At 42.3% G+C, this 22,473-nt stretch overlaps 1 protein-coding gene across 1 annotated transcript; it reads left to right on the forward strand.

Annotated features, from left to right (window-relative positions):
- The first annotated feature begins 748 nt into the window (after positions 1-748).
- PSMD12 (proteasome 26S subunit, non-ATPase 12) lies at positions 749-18,858 on the forward strand. The gene is made up of 11 exons (XM_083148190.1): positions 749-978; positions 3,865-3,924; positions 5,891-6,019; positions 8,632-8,739; positions 9,655-9,759; positions 10,181-10,330; positions 12,105-12,239; positions 12,406-12,518; positions 15,593-15,767; positions 17,294-17,371; positions 18,438-18,858. Exons 1-11 carry the CDS (start codon positions 874-876, stop codon positions 18,645-18,647), a joined length of 1,368 nt encoding a protein of 455 aa, XP_083004316.1. The 5' UTR covers positions 749-873; the 3' UTR covers positions 18,648-18,858.
- Positions 18,859-22,473: the final 3,615 nt, after the last annotated feature.

Here is a 22,473-nt window from a genome sequence, read left to right on the forward strand (position 1 = left end):
TGCATGACCAGAATGCATCGATAGTCAGAAACTATTGATCATTTTAGCTATCGATGGTTATCAATCACCTTTGACTTAATGGCCGGAGGACCAATCAAAATGTGGGGGCGGGGCTTTTGGGTGTCAGGGGGCGGAGCTATGTCCTGGCACCTTGAAGAAGAAAAAAAAGAATCATTGTTTCTACTATGCCATCGATGTAGGGAAACCATCTGGTTCTCCCACATCGATGGCAAAAGTATTCAACATCTGCCATAAACCATCAATGATTTTGACTCATCGATGGTCGGTCGCCATCCCTATCTTAATGCATGAGTGCCGTCACCTGAGTTGAAACACCCTTCTCGTCACCCTTCCTAGTTCCACACAGGTGATGGCAATCATACATTAAGAGGGAAGTCCAGGGGCAGAGCATTGTGTACCGAATGCAATGGGTCATGTTGGAGAGTATGCAATGTTTTATACTTTGTTTCCTCTCACAATAAATGCCCAGGTTTGTAATAATGACACTCTTTAAAGAAACCGCTATGACACCATGGTAGTCCACTAGAATTTAGCAACTACCAATACACAAAACATCCTCGGCCCTTATCCAAGAATGTCAAATGATCCCCATCCAGAAAGTTTCAACTTCGAACAGTGAGTGTCATCTGTCTGTCTCTGTCAATAAAGTTTAAAAGAACTATATAAAAAAAAAAGAACCCCGTGGGAAAAAAGACACGTGACGTCATCAAGGCTGTCCCGGCATATGCCTGTTTTTGTCTTTCTACATTGTCATCGAGGTCCTGGCAGATTTAGTTGTCTTCGGCACCCGCCTGCTAGTCTACTTTTCCCGGTGCTGTCAGCTTGCGGCTCGGTCCCTGCTCCGTTACCGACATGGCAGATGACACGGAGCGTTCCGATGGCCGCATCGTCAAGATGGATGTGGACTACAGCGCCACGGTGGACCAGCGGCTGTCGGAGTGCGAGAAGCTAGTGGCGGTGAGAGAGGGAGCCGGGGCTGAGTCACGCTGCCTTGGGGATGTAGGCCTCAGCCTGGAGTGAGCCTCGGAGTTCAGCCTCTTTTATGTCTGTGTGTGCGGGGATCTTCATTCCTGTGCCGCACTCGGGCACTGTCCCTTCAACTAGCAGAGTGGAACCTTGTACTTCCTCACCTCATGGTTTCCCAGTAGTGTTGCTGGAAGCTTTGACCGGTTGCTAACAGCTCTGCAAATGTGCATCATTAGACAGGCTGTCAGTGGTTCTCACTATTCATTCTCAGTATATTTCTTTCGGAAATCTGCTGCTTCCCTTAGTTTAATAGCCAGTGCATGACAGTCATCAGATGGCAGTGCACACTGGTTCCTGTAGCTGCACAAGATGTGGAGGAACCGATTGTCAAGGCCGAGCATACGGGCAAGCCTTTTCTTTTACTCTATATTTGCAGAGATTGCTTTTACTAATTTTGGTGGTTCTCATGTGCACCCTTAAGTACCCCCAATGGGTCAGGGTTTAAGGATGACTGTGTGAGCAGGTGAGGACTCACCTGTGCATGTTTAAAAAAAAGTTGAGAACTATTAAACAAATGTACAGGTCTTTATTTTCCTCATTTGACCAGAATCTTGTTATGAACTTCCCCATAATGATGCTGTTCAGTGGCCTATTTTTGGAGTTTTGAATGTGCAGTAATGACACTCTTAAGTTGGCCAAAGAATGACATAACAGTGTAGTCAAAAGTATAAGCAGTGGTCCAATATTAGCAGCAATTGCTATTCCCAGCAAAAGTTGGCTGCGCTAGGTTCAGGTGGATCAGAAATCAAGGCAATTATCCACTTTGTTTCTAGGCTGTGAATGTTGGTATAATACTTGTTCAAATTTATTTGTTTTGTCTGTTGGATTAAACCATTATCACGCACTGTATGACCAGCTTTAGTTTGAATTGCAGTAACCAATTGTGGTGTCTCTCAAGTTTTATTTATTTTGAAATCAGCTCTCACTAATGCTGCTTTCAGACCGCATAACTGGCTTTGACCCTGTATTTGGAAACGTTTCCAAAAACGGGTCTGCCAGATAAAACCCCTTTCACACCGCAGCACTTAAACGGTATATTACCGTTTAAGTGCCGATTTTTTGACACTGGCAGACCCGTTTTTGGAAACTTTCCAAATACAGGGTCAAAGCCAGTGCAGCCTTCAGCCCTCCCCTCCATGCAGCTCTCCCCCCCCCCCCCCCCCTCGCGCGTGTCGACCGAGAGCATGTCGACGCCCCCCGTGCATGTCGACGCCCCCGCGCGTGTCGACGCCACCACCCCCCACCCCCGCGTGTCGGCGCGCCCCCCCCCCCGTGTCGACTTACCCCGTGCCGGTACCTCCGTTGTGGATCCCGGCACTGCAGCTCAGTATGCTCGGAAAGCACTTATGAAAAAAGTGTCTTCCAGAAAATGGCTGCCCCATAGGAAACCCTGTTTAAAAAAACTGTCTTTCGTATGGGGGCAGCCATTTTCTGAAAGACACTTTTTTCATAAGTGCTTTCCGAGCATACTGAGCTGCAGTGCCGGGAACCACAACGGAGATACCGGCACGGGGTAAGTCGACACGGGAGGGGCGCCGACACGCGCGGGGGAGGGGGGGCGTCGACACGCGCGGGGGGCGTCGACACGCGCGCGGGGGGGCTCCAGTGCTGTGAATACTTAATGAGCGTTCATTAAGTATTCACTGTGCTGAATTTAGGACCCAGCTCATTGGCTGGGTCCTAAATACCGTTTCAGAACCGATTTTGAGCCTAAAATACCGGTTCTGAAACGGGTAGGACCCTGCATTTTAACCGGTTAGAAAAAACGTTTTTTTCTAACCGGTTAAGTGGTCCTGCACCTTTCAGACCGCACACATTACCGTTTTAAAACGGTAAAAAAACGGCAATATACCGTTTTTAAAGTGCGGTCTGAAAGGGGCATAATTGTACATTAATGAATTGCAATCAGTTTCATTATTTGCCAATTTACTTAGGTGATGGTTACATTCCATTGTAATGCCTGTAAAAATGGCAGCAAACATACATCAAAATGATTCCAATTTTCTTGTGGTCATAACTACTTTTTACCAGGGCTGTGGAGTCGGTAGATAAATGTCCCGACTCCGACTCCTCGTACTTCTGACCCCGACTCCGACTCCTCTGTATTAATATATGAATGTATTTGATACATTCCTTGAAGGAAATAAAGGCTTAGCCAAGGTAAACAAACGACCCCGCGCATGAAACAAGATCTTCATCCACGTAAAAAGATGATGTGCGTATGGTGGGAGAGCTTGGTTGAATGAATTTTTCGAGTCTACACCAGGTGATTTCTACCAACGAGGTATTGAAAACCTTATTGAACGTTGGAAATAAGTTGTAAACTACAAGGGAGAATACATTTATAAGTATTGGTGCTCCGAATTGTGCGTTGCGTGCCATACAGTGAAGCACATGAAAAGCATGCTTTTTCACGGTCACTTAACTTGTTTGTTTTGCGGTTACGTGAGGCACTGCATGCATTGGTCTTTATTCTTACAGTAGAGAAGTCATTAATTATAAGTCGGAGTCGGTGCATTATTTGCCGACTCTGACTCCAGGCACTCAAAATTTACTCCGACTCCACAGCCCTGCTTTTTACGTTATATTTTTTGTTTATAGTTTAAAACTGAAACTGTAAAAAAAGAGGGTTTAGCCACCTGTATTCAAATTTAGAGTTAATGGTCTGTCCTCAATTTAAAAAAAAAAAGTTTTTATAGTAGCGTATGAAGTGTTTGGTGTCATGTTTTTTCTGTCATTCTATAAAGTGTTACCTGTTTATATATAGTCTTTTTCTCTTATAGAGAGAACTGATTCAATTTTACATGCTTTTTCTAGGAAGGAAAACTCCAGGAGGTGATTGAAATACTTCTGTCCTTGGAAAAACAGACTCGAACAGTACGTACAAAAACAACTACCTTCTCTTTGGTTATTGACATGAAAGCCAATATAAATATGTTGCGGTGTTTGTCTAATCTGGATAGATCTCCTGTGGTATTGGTTAACTAATGTGTCACAGTGTGTGGTCTTATGAATCGACCAGTGTCTTTACCAGTTTATAGTTTATTTATAAATTATGACTTAAACCACCAGTAATTCATTATCTTTATTAAATGTTAATAGGCACTAATCTTGGTATTATCCTGTGTTCTCACATTGTTCTATGAATATGCCTGTTTAATTTGGGTGCACCATTTGCATTAAACAAGTGCAACCAATCAGTTATTTGGTTTTGTGGTGTAACTTGCACCCGACAGATGACGCTAACTGGGCAATTTGCATGTGCGAACCCACTGAGCTGTCAATCACTGGCGGAAACCAGTGAAGCTGTGTGTACCGGCCCATAACGGTACACGCAGAATAATGCCCAGATATATCAGGCATCTGCTGTGTTGCAATACATCTGTGAGCTACGCCGTTCAGATATATCAAAGGTACACACTGGCCGATGGTGCATCGATAAATCTGTCGTTGTGTACGCATTTTTAGTAACAGCTGATTGCTCAAATAGTCCTTAAGAAATAGGGGATGACTGACTGTGCTTAAGCGGTGGCTTGGTAGGGTGCCGCTGGGTGTCTGGGGTAAGGCTACAAAGGTTACCCTAGGATACAATGGAAATACAGGTTGAGTATCCCCTATCCGAAATGCTCGGGACCACGAGCATTCCGGATAGGGGAATATTCCGGTTTTTAGAATAAATAGTTTTAGCCATACTTACCTGTCCCCTGATGGTGTCCGGTGGTCCCTCGGCGTCCACGCAGTCCCCGGGCGTCCACAGCAGGCCTCCGGCATCTTCTCCGGGTCTCCAGCGGTCCCAGGAATGCATTGCGCGAGTGTGCGCGCGCACCGGTGACGTCACCGGCGCGCACGCACACTCGCGCAATGCATTCCTGGGACCGCTGGAGACCCTGGAGAAGATGCCGGAGGCCTGCTGTGGACGCCCTGGGACTTGGTAAGTATAAAAAGAGGGTTAGGGAGGGTGTAAAAAAAAAAAATTCGAATGATTCCAAAAACCACGGTTTTTGGAATAATTCGGATAATAGATATACGGATACGGTATCCTCAACCTGTACACAAAAAGAAACACTCCTGCGTAACCCTGCACCATGGATAGTACAAATGACCATATAAGCTTCTGTATATAAATGTAAATGTATTCAATAAAAAGCATGTCATAAAAGCAGCAGAAATACATTTGGTTTGTATTTATGATATATAATAAAAAGTAAAGTATGGTGTGACCTAATACCGGTATTGGTACAGTTATGGACTTGCATATACATACACACATAAAACATATAAAAACCCTTTATGGGGTATTTGGATTTGTAGCTGTTCACTTTCCTATATTACGTAAAGTGGATGAAGCAGCACAAGGTATAAAGTTTCACACTCCTGGCGTGCCCAGAGGTCCCTCCTCTGTTCAATCGATGCGTTTCACCCATGGTACGGGCTTCGTCAGGATGTGCAGAGTCCTTAAGGCAGGTGCTGCTGTGGTTCCAGGACAAGTCCCATTGATTTTTCCTGAGCTGAATGGTTTTCTATGAAATTGGAGATGTGACAGAAAAGATGCAGTGATTTCAATCAGTCCTGCAATTGAACACCAAAACAATGTAGCTATGTGAAATCACAGACTGCAGAAATTTTGCTTTGAATTTTCCTTCAGCAATTGAATTCCCCATCTAGGTTGCATTCATGAACAGAGTATTTGTATTTTTTTGCTAATTGTCTCTCTGCAGACGTGACACTTGCTATAGTACATGACCACCTGGTGTACCCCCCCCCCCCCCCCCATCATATTATTATGATTAAAGGAGTACTTATTTATGGTCCTCTCATGCAAATGATTTTTTTTCTCCCACAGGCTTCTGACATGGTGTCAACGTCACGTATTTTAGTAGCCGTTGTGAAAATGTGTTATGAAGCCAAAGAGTGGGACCTGCTGAATGAAAACGTTATGCTGCTTTCCAAGAGGAGAAGTCAACTCAAACAGGTAAGTTATCTTTGCCATTCTTTAGGGAACATTCCTAATAACAATAGGTTCTCCTAAACAGATCAGTGGCTGCTGCTCTTCTCCTTAAGAAACATACATAATAAATGAGTGCTCTTAAGCCTCGTACAGATGGTGAGATATTGGCTAATGGCCAATTTTGACTAAGCCGTTTTGACAAGATGCACGAGATTTTGGCTAAATGCACTGGAGATTTTGACAAAGCGATTTTGTCTAACTAATGATAGTCTATAGCCGTGTACACACGGGGTGATTGATCTAAGTGATTTTGACTACATTGTCAAAATCTCTTAGAATGTTTCCCTTAATCATATGTACAACAGCGGGCGATAGCAATTCGTGACCCCGCAGCATCACTATCACCCAGCCGAATAGACACTGCAGGCAAGAGTATTCTTGTTAGATGCCGCAATGTCTATTTGGCTGCACACGTGGACTGCTGCTGGCTTTTCTCCGGCAGCGACTGGAGGTTTTTGTCTTAGTAATTTCGCCCAGCTGCAGCCCACGTGTACACTCCTTAAATTCTAGTCAAAATGGCTTTGCCTGCAAAGTCTATCTATGCTAGGTGATACTGCCGGTTGGCTCATACATGCCATAAGATTATGTTTTGCACCTGCAATGTGTGCAGAGCGGGGCTTTGCTTGGTGTTTAGCCAAAGCCCCGCGATGTAGCAGGATAGACAGTGCAAGCACTGTCCTACCCTGTGGTTGATTGTGCCATGCGCATGTCGCCCAGGGCTACACACACACACACAACGATCGCACCATGGGGGTTATTCTGATTCACTCGCAAAGGCACAATCACTCTCTAATGGACAAAACCATGTGCACTGCAGGTGGGGCAGATGTAACATGTGCAGAGAGAGTTAGATTTGGGTGTTTTATTGTTTCTGTGCAGGGTAAATACTGGCTGCTTTATTTTTACACTGCAATATAGATATCAGTTTGAAGTACACCCCCCACCCAAATCTAACTCTCTCTGCACATGTTACATCAGCCCCACCTGCAGTGCACATGGTTTTGTCCATTAGAGAGTGATTGTGCCTTACCCAGTGAATCAGAATAACCCCCATGTGTATGCCCCTCAAATCTCTTTGTTAGAAAATGTTCTGTCCCTATTTGTTGTCATTTGCTTGAACTTTTAATGTTTTAAGCTTACATGTGTGATATTCTGTTGGCTTTTGCTATTTTACAAATACTATATAATTTTTTTAATATCATTTTGACCCCATCTTTTTAATGTTCTCTGTTCACTTCCACAGGGCACAGTTTAATTATTGAACTAAATAGGCATTTTTTCCCAATTAAATGTCATAATTTGATGTTGCTATGGTCTGTTATGCATAATTGGTACTGCTTATGTGTTGCTCACATTTCCTCTGACCTTAATGGATCAATTTGTGACATTAAACTGAATATTGTGTGACTCATAACCTGCATTTAGCTACGTTAGATTGCATAATCTGTACATTAATCTGGAACTATAAATTAGACATGCTTTACAACAGTATGCCTGTCTAGCAATAATAGGATCGTTTACAGGCCCCCATACATTACCAATACATTTATTTATTACCAGTTTATATAGTGCACACATATTCTACAGTGCTGTACATTCACAGTTCAATTGGGTATTTAGATTGCTAGTGTATGATAACTATCAGCACAGTGGCATAACTCCCCCAAACAGTAGCTGCTCGTTGTCGGGGATTTCCCCACTTCTGGCCACTTAGTCTGTTGCTCCTACTTTCATGAAAAATGGTTCTCCTAAGTCTTTCACATTTGGCAGATCTGTATTTACTGAATATTAACTGCAAATCATTGAAAACTATAAAACTAAATCTCAGAAACTGATTCCAGGGGTATGGGGGCCTCAATATATACCATCTGAGTCTGTGTGCTTAAACCTCTTTCACCATGTTGTAAACTCTGGCTAAAGAACCCCACCACAGCTGGCACATTTACAAGCTCTGTTGTGTACATTTTTCATGCTATTTATGGGCATATATGCTACGATCTGCCTGAGTGTCAAGATAATTGCAGAACATACATGGCTGACAGCTTAAAAAATATTGATCACTCTGGTATGCCCAATCATCCGTTAATATCGTTGAAATGTCTGTTCGGCCACATTGGGTAGTGTAAGCGCTACCACGGCCAATTGATGGACATTTCCCTGTTTCTACCCCCTGAGGGCTGAGTGCCGATACACTATGAAATCTCACAATGTAGATCACCTGGTATGTCCCAGGTATATGCAGTGTCAGATGAAGGGTGGAATGTAATGCCACCAGAGTTCAATGGCATTGTTTTGCCTTTTAAGTGATTGCCTCTTCAGAAAAAAATAATAATTTGCATTCCACCTGAAATCCCGCATGGCCACCGAACTTCTGGCGGCATTACATCACGCAAGAAATGTCTGTTCTGACTACCATTTTATCTGACCTGTATGCACAACATAGCAATATATTGATTTTGACGATGTGATATATTCTGAATTATGGATGTTTTCATCTTACATTTGTTGCAGTCCCATTTTTGTTATTTTGTTTATTCAGTATCTACTGTATGACACATTCTTTGTGTTTGGCACAGGCCGTGGCTAAGATGGTGCAGCAGACATGTAAATATGTTGAGGAGATAACAGACCTTCCAATCAAATTGCGATTAATCGACACATTGCGAACGGTTACAGAAGGAAAGGTGAGAATTAGGACAGGTGTACTTCACCTTATAGTGGTAGCCTCTTATGTTTAATTTTATGTTCTTCTTCTGTAGCTACGGTATGTATATACTTTGTAATATTTATTTTGTGTTTGACACATCTTTGATTGCTCTCATTTATTATGCACCTTTTGTTAAAATATTGTCAGATAGTATACTGAGGGGCAAATGTATGAAGCTTGGCGTAAAGAATGCTATGTGCAAAGTGATAATGCTCCAATATGTATATTGACAGTTAGGGGCTGATTGGCTGGAGCATTATCACCTTGCACATAACATTCTTTATAGGGATAAATACCACTTCTCCAAGCTTCATACATTTACCCCATAATCCTAAAAAAGTAGGAGGATACAACACAAATGTAGTTCCTTTTTTTTTTTTTTTTCTCCTCCCTATTGTTTAGTTTCTCTTTAGTTTCCTCAACCCTCAAATATTTGACTGTAAAGTCATTATATAAATTAAATAGGATATCACTGTTTTGTTGGTAAAATATATTTAAAGGTAATTTCTATCTTGTACTTGTGACCTGTAGGTTTCGGCTGCCTTGTATTTATTCCGTTCAATAGATCTCTAGAGAAACCCACTATTACTTTGTTACAATAAAGCCTTATTTCAACAATAAGCAGCAGACAATGAAGTACTATGCTTGCAGTTACTTTATTTTTTATGATTTGTATATCTAAATTAGATGATGAATAGCAGGTGTCCTTTTTATTCATTGTGTCCCAGCATAGGTGTAGTTGGTTGTGTTGATATTTTCCATTACAGTGTAGACTTCGTTTTTATATTTTGTCTCCGGTAGTGCCGGCTGTTTTGTATAGTCTACAGTTCGTTGGCGACGGGTCTGGTCTGGGGCTGGATTCTGTGTGATCTCTCATGATTCTGTTTTTCAGATCTATGTGGAAATTGAACGTGCTCGTCTCACCAATACCCTGGCTGGTATAAAGGAACAGAGTGGGGATGTGAATGAGGCAGCCTCTATATTACAGGAACTTCAGGTAAATCTCATCATAACATGTAGGACTCTCTGAGTGAGTAAAGAATAAGTTCAAAATAGTTTTAGGGTATTTGTAGTCTGAATGCTGGTGACAAAATAAAGCAGGTTCTTGGGCAGCGATAGTATGAAGTCATTCTGTCAGTTCATCTGTGGATTCAGATGTGTGATTAACAAATCTAAAATCCAGGATATAATTTAAAACCAGTGCACTCACCGTGTAATCTGTAGAGCCAGGGCTTCTCCAGTCCTTGAGTACCATGCACCAGGCATGTGTTTTTTTTTTTTTTTTTTTATACAGGTGAGTTTGGCTATTGTTTGTTTATCTCTCTCTGTGTGATTTTTGGGTGGAGATGTGCTGTGTAATGGCTGCTGTATGACTTTAGGTCAAAGCATTCCATGTAATACCTGCTGTGTGATTTCAGGTGGAGACCTATGGCTCAATGGAGAAGAAGGAGAAAGTAGAATTTATCTTGGAGCAGATGCGTCTTTGCCTGGCTGTTAAAGATTACATTCGCACCCAAATCATAAGCAAGAAAATTAACACTAAGTTTTTCCAAGAAGACAACTCAGAGGTAAATACATTCTTTTCTTTTGATGAAGCAACTGGCATTTATAATCCATGAATCATTCAAATACTACATTGTGTAGCTGAAGTTACAGTGTGTACAGTTAATGCTGATGGCGCTCATAATAAGGCATCTAAGGGATGGTGTGTTATATTATGATCTTTAAAACTGTGATGTTTGTGGGGAGATTGCGAGAATTGTTCAAGATCTCTCACGATCTATATTTTTCTCTCTCTATCTATCTATCTCTATCTATATTTCTACCTCTATCTATCCCAAGGAAGGACATCCAGCTTGCAAAATGACACCTGACCTATATTGTACAGGCCAAATGATCTAATACTCTGTGTTATGGGACCTCCAGTCTAAAATAAAAATACGGTACTTGTTTAGTTTCACGGCGGCAGCGTCTCAGTCGCAGAAGCATCTGTGTCCCCTTGCGGGGCTCTCCCACGCTATGGGCTCGGTGGCTCGCCACGCTATCTAAAATCAACGTGGATAGTGGGGGTATGAACTATTCACGTTGGCATGGACTTTATTTTAGAAAGTGCCCCGAACCCGGAAGTAGCGGGCGGCCATGCTGCCGCCGTGAAACTAAACAAGAACCTAAAAACTTTCCTATAGATTATAAGCTTGCGGCCCTACTACCTCCATATCTGAATGTTTCTACCCAGTTTGTTCTAGCACTGTTTCCAATTGTAAAGTGCAACGTAATATGCTGTGCTATATAAGAAACTGTGGTACTTATATAATATCTGGACTCCCGTTTTTCTTATGAGACCGTGTCCCCTCGCGGGGCTCGCTGCGCTCACCACGCTTCGGGCACGGTGTCTTGCTGCGCTCGCCACACTATATTAAATCAACTCCATGCGTAGTTGGATAGTAGGGGTATGAAAAAATGGGGTGCATTTAACATGGGAGTCCAGATAATACATAAGTACCGAAACTGTAAATGATAAAATGTCCCTACTTGTTACAAAGACAATGTTCACCTTTCATTGCAACATGGTTTGTCCAAATACAGGTTTGCACTCTTTAATTGTTTGCTCCTAATTGTAGAAAAGAACTTGGTACATAATCAGCTTCTAAAGATCTACCTCTCTTCTGCTATGGTCTTCCTGACTAACCACTTTCTTCAATAGGTCCGGTTTTAGTTGCTTAGATTGTGTCTTTATTTCTTACTTGTGTATTTTTAATGTAAGATAGTTTGTTCTTATCATGAAGTACACAGTCAAAAAATAAAGGCTTGTGCTGTGTACACACTGTTCGATTACCTGCCATTTTCAATTCAATTTGGACTATATACTCCAAATCAAATCGAAAATGACACTGAATCGAACAGTGTTTGCTGCATTCAATGCAAATTCAATCTCGATGCGTGACCCCGGCCTTTTTGGGATCAAAAGTAGAAATAGACTTGTCAGGCTAGTCCTATTCTTGCTTTAATCTGCTAGATCGAAGCACGTTCTATGCTGCTGAAAGCAGTATCCCTCCCCCACACGCCGTCCCTCCCTCTTGCCCAATGCCAGTGCCTGTCTATATCGGATCAGTATTGCCAGCCACCAGGGTCGAACTGTGTGTGATCCTCCTACAAGTGTGGAGTGTGACGGTGGTGCAAAGTGTTTCTGTGCAGAATTAGATTTAAGCTGAGATGGTGACACCTTGGCTTTAATTTAAACTATCTCCTGCTGAGGTTCCATATTATACTGCATCTGCCTGGCAATGAGTGACGAGATTTCAGGCCATGCTGTTAATTAATAATGTTTCCATTGCCCTCCAGAAGCTTAAACTGAAGTATTACAACCTCATGATTCAGCTGGATCAACATGAAGGCTCCTACCTGTCCATATGCAAACACTACCGGGCTATCTATGACACCCCCTGCATTCAGGCCGAGAGCGACAAGTGGCAACAGGTACAGTTCTCAGCAAGTACTTCCTGTAAGTCAGAGCTTCTAATGCTGTCAGTTGTTTTGGCCTAGACACATAGAATACTGCCGTTAATTTAAAAAAAAGTTTTAGATTATTAATCTATATTTTGCTTATAGAATGGGTTATATAATAATTGTTTCCTTCCACTAGGCTCTGAAAAGTGTTGTATTATACGTTATACTGGCCCCATACGATAACGAGCAGTCTGACCTGGTGCATAGAATAAGTACAGACAAGAAACTGGAAGATATTCCCAAATATAAGTAAGTGTGATTAATTGTAAATAACTTAACCCTTTCCCTGCTGCTTGATTACCACAGAACGGTCACTGAATAAGAACCAAATCTGTTTGGATGACACAATCTTGAGCTGTGCTATGGCGTTCATAAGGCTTTCAGTCCATTACACCAGCCGGGGCAGTACGGATGGTGTAATGGTTAGCATTACTGCCTCACAGCGCTGAGGTCATGGGTTCAAATCCCACCATGGCTCTAACTATTTGTATATTCTCCCCGTACTTGCGTGGGTTTCCCCGGGCACTCCAGTTTCCTTCCACAATCCAAAAATATACTGGTAGGTTAATTGGCTCCCAACAAAATTAACCCTAGATTGTCTGTGTGCGTGTACATGTGGTAGGGAATATAGATTGCAAGCTCCTCTGGGGCAGGGACTGATATGAATGTTCAAATATCCTCTGTAAAGCGCTGTGGAATATGTATGCACTATATAAGAAACTGTTGGAAATAAAATACATTTTGGATGGTAGTTTGGGCTGGATTTGTTATGGGGTCTCTGCGATGATACATCTCTATCGGGATGGAGTTCTCCATTCCTTTGACTATTTGGCCTCCACGAATGATCTACATAGGAATTTTATTTATTGGTACTCTTTACCTAGAACGGCGCCCATCGCAACCATCGAATGCACTAAAAAACTGGTGCGATGCGATGGCCACGATTTCCCATAGGGACCAATGTTAAAAGTGAGATTGGACGCGATTTTAGTGTTCAGTGCCTCAATGCCCGCGATTTTTACATAGGAAACAATGTTAAATGGGCCACAGAGCCCAAATAGTCACCGTGAAGTCTGAAATGGCCCCCACAATTGTTAACGCCACCCCACGATCAACGTCAACCCGACGCGTGGCGAGCGGCGGCGGTACGCGTCCTCCGACCTTTTCATACCCCCACTATCCACGTCAGCGTGGAGTTGAGAATAGAATAGTGTGGCGAGCGCAGCGAGCCACCGAGCCCGAAGCGTGGCGAGCGGACGCGGATACCTTCACAGTTATACGCGTCCCCTCGCGGGCTTCCCAGGTGTCCATGGCGACGCGGACACCTGTGAAGCCCGCGAAGGGACGTGTTTACCTGTGAAGGTATCCGCGTCCCCTCGCGGGGCTCGCCACGCTTCGGGCTCGCTGCGCTTGCCACACTATTCTATTCTCAACTCCACGCCGACGTGGATAGTGGGGGTATGAAAAGGTCGGAGGACGCGTACCGCCACCGCTCGCCACGCTTCGGGTTGACGTTGATCGTGGGGTGGCGTTAACAATTGTGGGGGCCATTTCACAGTTCAAGGGCACTATTAGGGCTCTGTGGCCCATTTAACATTGTTTCCTATGGCCAAATCGCGGGCATTGAGGCATTTAACAGTAAAATCGCGTCCAATCACAGTTTTAACATTGATCCCTATGGGAAAATCGCGGGCATCGCGTCGCACCCGTTTTTTATGTACCCGCGATTTTTTTACCCCCGACACCCGCGATGCCAATCGCGGGCGCCGTTCTAGGTAAAGAGTACCTATTTATTTATTTGGTTACTTTCAGCTCCGTCATGCCGTAATTCACGGAATCCCTGGTCCATACCCTGGTTTTGATTATGCCCACTAATAATATTATTTTACTGCTGTATTCCTCCCTTCTTTCCTTTTCAAGCCTGGATAGTTTGGGTGCACTGTGTACTAGGTGGGTGGTTGATCTGGGTGAGTTTGAAGTTGGAACTATTTTTTTGGTTCCCCAAGGCCTGAGAAGGCCTATGCCAGATTCCGAAAAGAGGAAAAAAGTAGCGCTACTACATCAATGAACATATAAAATATGCCAGCCACCAGGGTTGCCAGGGACGCCAATAATGTCCACATAAGCTCCAATATTCCATCTGGGTAGATGAAGTAACACAATCCAGGAGCAAACCCTGGACACTTCACCCAGCACCTTAATACCACCCTTTGGATCCGGACCAGCCGCCCCCAGTGACTCTCTTGCCACCCATTCCTTTCCTTTGTGGTAACTATAAAATTTCACCACCCATACATGGGGACTGTGTTACTTCATCTACCCAGAGTCTGATTTGGAATATTGGAGCTTATGTGGACACTATTGGCGGTATACATAGGAACGGATCCTTCTCACCCCAATTGAAATGTTTTAAATTGTTTAATTTGTTATTAAATGGTATATTTTATATGTTCATTGGTGAAGCGCTACTCCCCCCCCCCCCCCCCCCCCCCCTTTTACTATCTTTCTGCCGAGGGGTCATTCAGCCCTCTCAAGCAGCTGCTTCGCAACACACCCCTAGCCAGTGCCTGTTTTTTTGTTGCTTTGCAACTTGTCCTCTATGCCGGATTCCCGCAGATCCAATTGTATATCTTGCATAGGGTCTACTGGACCCCGGACAGGCCTTTTTAGAATTGGAGGATCAGAATTGGACGTCTGTCATAAATGTTCTGCTGCTGGTTTTTGGCCTCTGCTGTGGCTTTGCCCTAGAGTAGCTTCATTCTGGAAGGCGGAAGTCAATAGTATTCTTAGTACAGGAATGCGACTCCCTCTTCTGAACCCGTGTATATGTGTTATCGGATTGGCACTAGAGTTCTCTTTGATTGCACATCTTATGGTATATGTTAATAATCTTCTTACTTTGGCCCGTGTATAGCTCGCACTTGGCTGGGTGGTGACCCACCCTCTGATGTGGCTTGGGTAGCTCTGTTTAATACCACACTATCACCTGAATGTTTTATGTTTGCCAAATGTAAATGTCCTGGGAAATAAGATAAGATTTGGGGCTTCTGGCAGAACTCCAGTTTTTCTCTATATCCACCTGCCTAAACCAAGATGTATACTTGATATTCTATTCACCAACCCTGTGCCTATTGCTGATGCTGACCTCCCTCCCTAAGTAGGTATTCATACCTGCTTATCTGTTTTCTAATCGACACTGCTATATTTTGCTGTAATTACTGGAAACACATGTATTTGGTTTTTGTTTGTCTATTTTTTTAACCTGTAAAATATACTTGAATTAAAATTATGTTGAATGTTGCACATTTGTGTGTGTTCTCCAGAGATCTGCTGAAACTTTTTACCACAATGGAGTTGATGCGGTGGAGCACAATCGTGGACGAGTATGGCAAGGAACTAAGAGAGGGCTCCCTGGACAGCGTGGCTACAGATGTCTTCAGCTACAATGAGGAGGGAGAGAAACACTGGAAAGATTTGAAGAACAGAGTAGTGGAGCATGTATGTATGCAGATAGACAACTCCCGGCACTGCAGTAGCTGCCACACCTGAAGTATTTTATGAGCATTCCAAAAACCTACGGCCACCTTAGATCAGGCTTTAGTAACCTGTGGCATATTGGCTGTTGGGGGACTTGTACTTAGCCAGTTTAATGGTCTTGTACACTGTGCATTCTCCTTCTGCACATGGTATGTGCCGCTGTCAGCCGCATGTTGTCGGTGCTTTTTAGCACTTGCGATGTATAAAATCAGACTTCCCTTGAACTTCCCCGGGTGTCCCATTACATGTGATAAATAGCATGCGATTTATCGCATGTAAAAAATGGCACATCAAGTGCCAAGTTGGATGTTAGCCCTCCCGGGGAGCTGCCGGGGTAGTTCAAGGGAAATCACGTCAGACTTGCCTTATAAGTTGGACTAATGTATGGGGGCCTTTTACAGCTTTTTAAATCTCTCAGTGAACAGACAGCGCATGCAGCATTAAATCCTGTTTGATGTTGTTAATTGCTCAGACCTTGGAAATGAGAAGGTCTTTGCCATTTTTGTCCTATCTCTTACCTAACTTTTATGTTTTCATTTTTGCTGACACCCCAAGCCACGGCAACAGCTTAATGGGTTCCACAGTGCCTGAGAATACATAGATGAGCAAAAGCACAAAATAGTGATTTACAGTACAAATGTAAATTAGGACAAGTTAATGGTAAATAAAAGACAGTTGCAGTAGCGGACAATTAGTCAATTATAACAGTGGCAGAGATCTACTCTCAGAAAAGCACATGAGAGAGGCCCCTGCTCGTTAGAGCTTACATTCTAAAGATGGGTCTTGAGAGCCCATTTAAAGTTTTGTAGGCAGGAGTAGAAAATTCCAGAGATACGGAGCACAATGGCCAAAATCCTGGAGACAGGAATGGGAGGAAGTAACCAGTTGGCAGGTGAGGCTGGGTGCATTTGTGGAGCATAGAGGGCGGTTAGGAGTGTAACGAGAGACAAGGTCAGATATGTAGGTGGGGGAGGAATGGGTGATGGCTTTGTAAGTGAGTGTAAGGAGCTTCAATTGTGTTCTGAAGTTAAAGGGGAGCCAGTGCAGTGTTTGTAACAGAGGGGAGGTGGACGTAGTATGTTGGGACAGGAAGATGAGCCGGGCAGCAGCATTGAGGAGGTGTTTCACAGTGAGGCCAGATAGTAGATTACAGTAGTCCAATCTGGATATAACTAGAGAGTGGATGAGGGTCTTTGTAGCATCCTGGGTGAGCTAGCGTCTGATCCTGGAAATATTTTTGAGGTGGAAACGACAGGACTGTGAGATGCTGAATGTGTGGTTTAAAGGAGAGGGATTAATCAAGAGTAACGCCAAGTCCGTGTGGCTAGAGGTTGTTCCATCAATAGATGGTGAAATTGTGGAAGTTGAGGTTATGTGGGAGGGCTTAACCTGTTAAGTTATTGTTTTATTAGAAAGTCATTGTGGTGTGATGCAAAGGTGGTTTTTTTCATCCAACAAAGGTTCTTAATGTGCATATGTCTTTACAGAATATAAGAATTATGGCAAAATATTACACACGGATTACAATGAAGAGAATGGCCCAGTTGCTGGATCTCTCCATTGATGTAAGTAAGCAGAGATTGTGTATGGAAACTAAGGTGTCTGCAATGATGTGCATAGTAAATGAATAATCTATAAGTGGATCATATTCTGCATGAGGTAGAAAACTCACTTATCTCTGAGCATTAACTATTTCATATCCTTGTGGGATTCATGGAATGTTGTGCTTCTATTTAGAACAATGTACAATATCTGTGTATTTTTATTTTTGGCAAGCTGATCTTCCAACTCGTAAGGGGTGTACACATGCTTCAATTTTGACAGGTTTTCGATTGATTTTGCTTATGCAAGCAAAATAGATTTGAAATAGAACGGGTTTTAAGAAGCTTTCGATCTGCATTCGATTCTATGCGTGTTTCAATTTTCTCTATATCGTAAAGGAAAATAGACTGCAGGCAAGGAAATATCAACTTCAATCCAGTAAATCGAATGTGTACACTGCACTTGGATATCGAAATTGAATTCAAAAGTGCAGATCGAGTGTGAAATCGAATGGATAGCAATGGCCAAATTGAAAGGGTGTGGAATCTAGCGTGTTAAACTCTAGAGGGTGAACTTGAAGCTTCAGGCGCTGTCACAGTCTGGGTTACCGTGCATTGACAATGCAGAAAAATTAATAACTCTCTATTTAACTCTGAGCTTTGTAATTGAATCTGTCTTATACCCCTTTCACACATGCAGCTGTATCCTGGATTTTTGACTGTAAATGTATATAGTTCCAGATTATTTTATTTCACAAATGCAGAAATTCTGGTTTAAAGTCCTGGGTCCATGACCTTTCTTGTGACCAGGGTCATGGAGCTGAGACATCGGATTTTGGCAGCTTGCCAGACCTCACCAAATTCTTGGGTCACATGTCTGAAATTGGCGTACGGGGTTCGTGGTTTTTTATTTTATTTTTATTTTTTTAATTTATTGCTTATGTTGAGCCAATTTTGATATAATTTTTTTTTTAATTGAGTAGCTTAGTTGTACTGTGTAACTAATTGATTGAGGCAGGCCGAAATGAATAAACAATTCTCTAAGCTGGCTGTTCTAATTTGTTAACTGTTATGTTGCTCTTATTTACAGGAATCAGAGGAGTTTCTCTCTAATTTAGTTGTGAACAAGACCATTTACGCAAAGGTGGACAGACTGGCTGGAATTATCAACTTCCAGAGGCCGAAAGATCCCAATGACCTCCTTAATGACTGGTCCCAGAAATTAAACTCTCTGATGGCATTAGTTAATAAAACAACACACCTTATAGCCAAAGAGGAGATGATACACAATCTGCAGTGAGATGGGCAATGCCATTACTGGAATAAACTACTGGTGGGCAAGGTGCCAGCTTGTGATGTGTTATAAGCCACGGGCACCATCAGGCTTAATATTATGCTTTTCCAGTGTATACAATTATGTTTTTTTTTATGTCACTTTGTATGTCTTGAACGAGGAATTAAGGAATAATGCTTTTTTTTCTTCTTAATAATAAAAAACACATGTATTGTCATCTGTTTAATCTAATATTGTATGTTTTTTAGTCCATTCTTGTTACTTTTCTGTACCTAATGGGGCTACTCTGGCTTCATGTTGGCTTCATCGTGCTCAGTCAGTTTTTACGATGAAGAAAATTCCAATGATTTTGTTATGCCGCACTAGAAAGAGAACATACATTTTTCGTATACTGTAGTAGTGAAGCTGGTACCTAAAGGCATTCCGTCAGCTCACACAACATGGAACCAGGAGAAAAGTGGGTATCATTGTGAGGAGTATGAACTCTGCTTTGAAAAAAAGTTTGTTGCAATGCATCTATACCCTGGCAACTGATAAGACAGATTTGCTAGGATGTTAACTCACATATGTAAGGCAGGTTTGTATCAAACACATATCAAATCAATATAAGTAAACTAACACAATAAACATTAGCCCAGAGTTTCTTTAAACTCTGTCATAAAGTCCAGGTTTTAAAGATATTTATGCTTTAGTCCAGATGGTTAAATCAAATTGACTGAGATGCTAATTCAGGCTGTGTACATGAGAAAGAGGTGTACCTGGTCTGATCCAATGGGTAACGAGCCTGCATCGTGTCTGTACATGATGGTGCGATGTAGGATGCTATGCAGCGTGGCATTGTACACTTTATCTTCTGGCCAGCTATCTTGAAGATTATTTAATGTGACCCAGTGGGGGGTCACAAATGGGCTTATGCACTTAATATGTCTGATTAGTTGTACTGGGTTGCCCAGGAACATTATTTTTATAAGATACTAGCCCTCAGTCAGCTGTGATGAAGCATGGATATGCTTAAATACTGGGAAACTCCTTTCCCCATCATCTCCAAAACATACCAATTAATATAACAATTAACTCTTTCCCCCACCACCACAACTGCCACCCTGTATGACCATAATCCCAATTTGGCATACAGTAATCCCTGAACAACCCCCCCCCCCCCTCCCAAACTATACAATGTAATGCCCAAACTCAATAAGGGCAGCTACCATATGTTAGGCCGTGGTGCATACAGCCCAGTATGAAAGGGCCAACAGAAAGACACTTTAAAGTAACAAGTGAAAACCTGTAATGGTTTAATATAAATAAAAAAACACTGGAGACTAGGATGGGAGATCAAAATGCCATGTTATGTTGAGTGATATTAGAATGACATATAAAATGTAAATATAACATTGATAAGGTAGGTGACCAAATCAAATAAGTATAATAACTTAAATAGGGTTAGGGCAATCAAGGATTGCCATCATGTCCCAGAATCCACAGTATGAAACAGGCCAGAGAGTAGCACCATCCTGTCTCAGGCTTTGGGTCTGTAAATAAAGCCACGTTGCAAAAGTGTGGCCACCCAGAGAGAACTGGAACTCCTAGGAATCTGAGAGTACATAGATTGCTCTATGCTTGGGTGAATTGTCAACCAGGGTTTTGATCATCCACAGAAGAATCTTGGAAGATTGCTACTCCCTGGAAAGATCTCGCAACTGAAGAGGCTGTATAGATAGACAGTCAGCTTGGGTGCCTAGAAAACATGGTTTTAATATCAAATCTTCCAGTAGCAGCAAGTTAAAGTGGGCATGCCCCCCTTTGAGGTTTCAAGGGGTTGGAGGTCATCTGTCCAATAACAGCATTAGTCTTGATGAGTGGTTGGGCTCAGAAATCCTAGTCCATAATTGAGGCAATGTTTTACAAACTATTCAAAATAGTTGCGATGGCAGGATTCTTGGGGATTAACAGCAGAGTTCCCAGTGGGTAGCAAGCGCTGTGGCCCCTGGTGCATTGGAGAGCAGTAGTGACTAGGTAGAAAATCCTCATCAGGAGCCACCTAGCGACAAAGGTCCTATACCCCAGCCCCAAGTGCACACTGAGGCTTAACTCAAAGATTACTATGGCCTGCAGGTAATTTCTGCATCGGCACCACTGCAAGGGACCGCTATGGGAGCAGAGCCAAGACTCACGGGACTGTCCACTATTCAAGGGAGGCCAAACTTTTGAGAGAGAGATTGCTGTAGTCAACTGGAAATCTAGAGTTTTTTTTTTTTTTTTTAAATAATTTTTATTACCAGGTAAGTAATCCATACAATAAAGACATTACAAAAGAATACAAGGAGAAAAATTGAATATAAATCAATGGTACACATCACCGTAGAATAGCAAAGAAGATAACACAGATATCAAGGACTCTATTACAAGAAGGATTGTTCGGCATATGTATACTTCTCCTTAATGTATAAAATATCCATAGTACTCTTGTAAACCTGGAAAATTTTCTAGGACACTAACAAATGAACCAACACATAAGGACAAACTGGGTAAGACAAGACAAAAGACAGATTGGGTAGGGGAAGGGGGTATAGGGAAGGAGCAAAGAAAGGTGCGAAGTCGTGTAAGCATTTTCAAACAGTATGTATACCAAAATGACAATAACGGTAATACCATCTATCAGAGATCATGCATACCATATATCGAAGACAACAGTACTTATCCCATCTAGGACCAATATCATTCGAGCCGGGAACCAGACGTCCGCCCAAGGAAGGTTTATCTTATTTGAAAAAAAGTTTTTGGATATCATCCAAGGTTTCAATAAAAGGATGCCAACGTCGGGAAAATTTTTGAGGGCCATGTAATGGGTCTACACAAGAAAGTTTCTGTTCAAAAAGAGCTGCTTGTAGCAACATATTTTTAACCAATTCAAGGCGTGGGGCCCCAGAGACGGTCCAGTATTTTAAAATAGCTTTCTTAGCTATTGTAACAATAATCACAATAAGCGGGAGGGAATTGGTGTCTATTCTATCAATTGGCCACTTCGAAAAAGTTAGGCCCATCATGGCTGCCGGCTCGAACCCAAAGACTACATGAAACATACCTGTCAAATAGGCTAATACTTTATACCAAAATTTCTTTACTTTGTAACATCCCCACATACAGTGTTGAAAGTCTGCTTTTGTCATTGAGCATTTAGGACATACCCCTGTTTCAGAAGATATCATATGTCGTCTTCTATAAGGGGATAAACTGGAAATCTAGAGTTGTCAAGCTACATATCCCACCATGCCTGTCCAGCAAAATCACCCCCATCGGGCCTGGAACAGCCAGCACCAAAGAAAGATCAATGTAATACTCTGAAGGACACCAGATACTCAATAAGTATTTAACAGACTGGAGAGCAATAAATCAAAGTCTTAAGGTGGCCATACACACGCAGATTTATCTGCAGATCTGTCTGGTTGGAACAAACACATGGTTATGGATGAGCACAAATGACAATTGACCATTTGCTTGGAAATGCTGGAATACTGACAAACTGTCACTCATTCATAACCATGTTTTTGTTCCAACCAGCCAGATCTGAAGATAAATCTTACTAGTGTATGGGCCCCTTTACTACATGCTTGTCCAGGATACAAATGCATCAGGCAGAACTTTTACTTCCCTTGTCTCTTCTTGCACTATTACAAATGACCATAAAATTATTATTTACGAATATAGCACCAGCATATGCTATTGTACTTTACAATTGGGAATGAAACAGTGATAGGACTGCAATAAAAAAATAAAAGGCTGCATAACAGGTTAGATGACCATTCTCACAAGTTTGCTGATTTGGTGTTTT

This window comes from Crinia signifera, chromosome 6 (genome assembly GCF_055691185.1).
Source record: "Crinia signifera chromosome 6, ASM5569118v1, whole genome shotgun sequence".
Taxonomy (NCBI): Eukaryota; Metazoa; Chordata; class Amphibia; order Anura; family Myobatrachidae; genus Crinia; species Crinia signifera.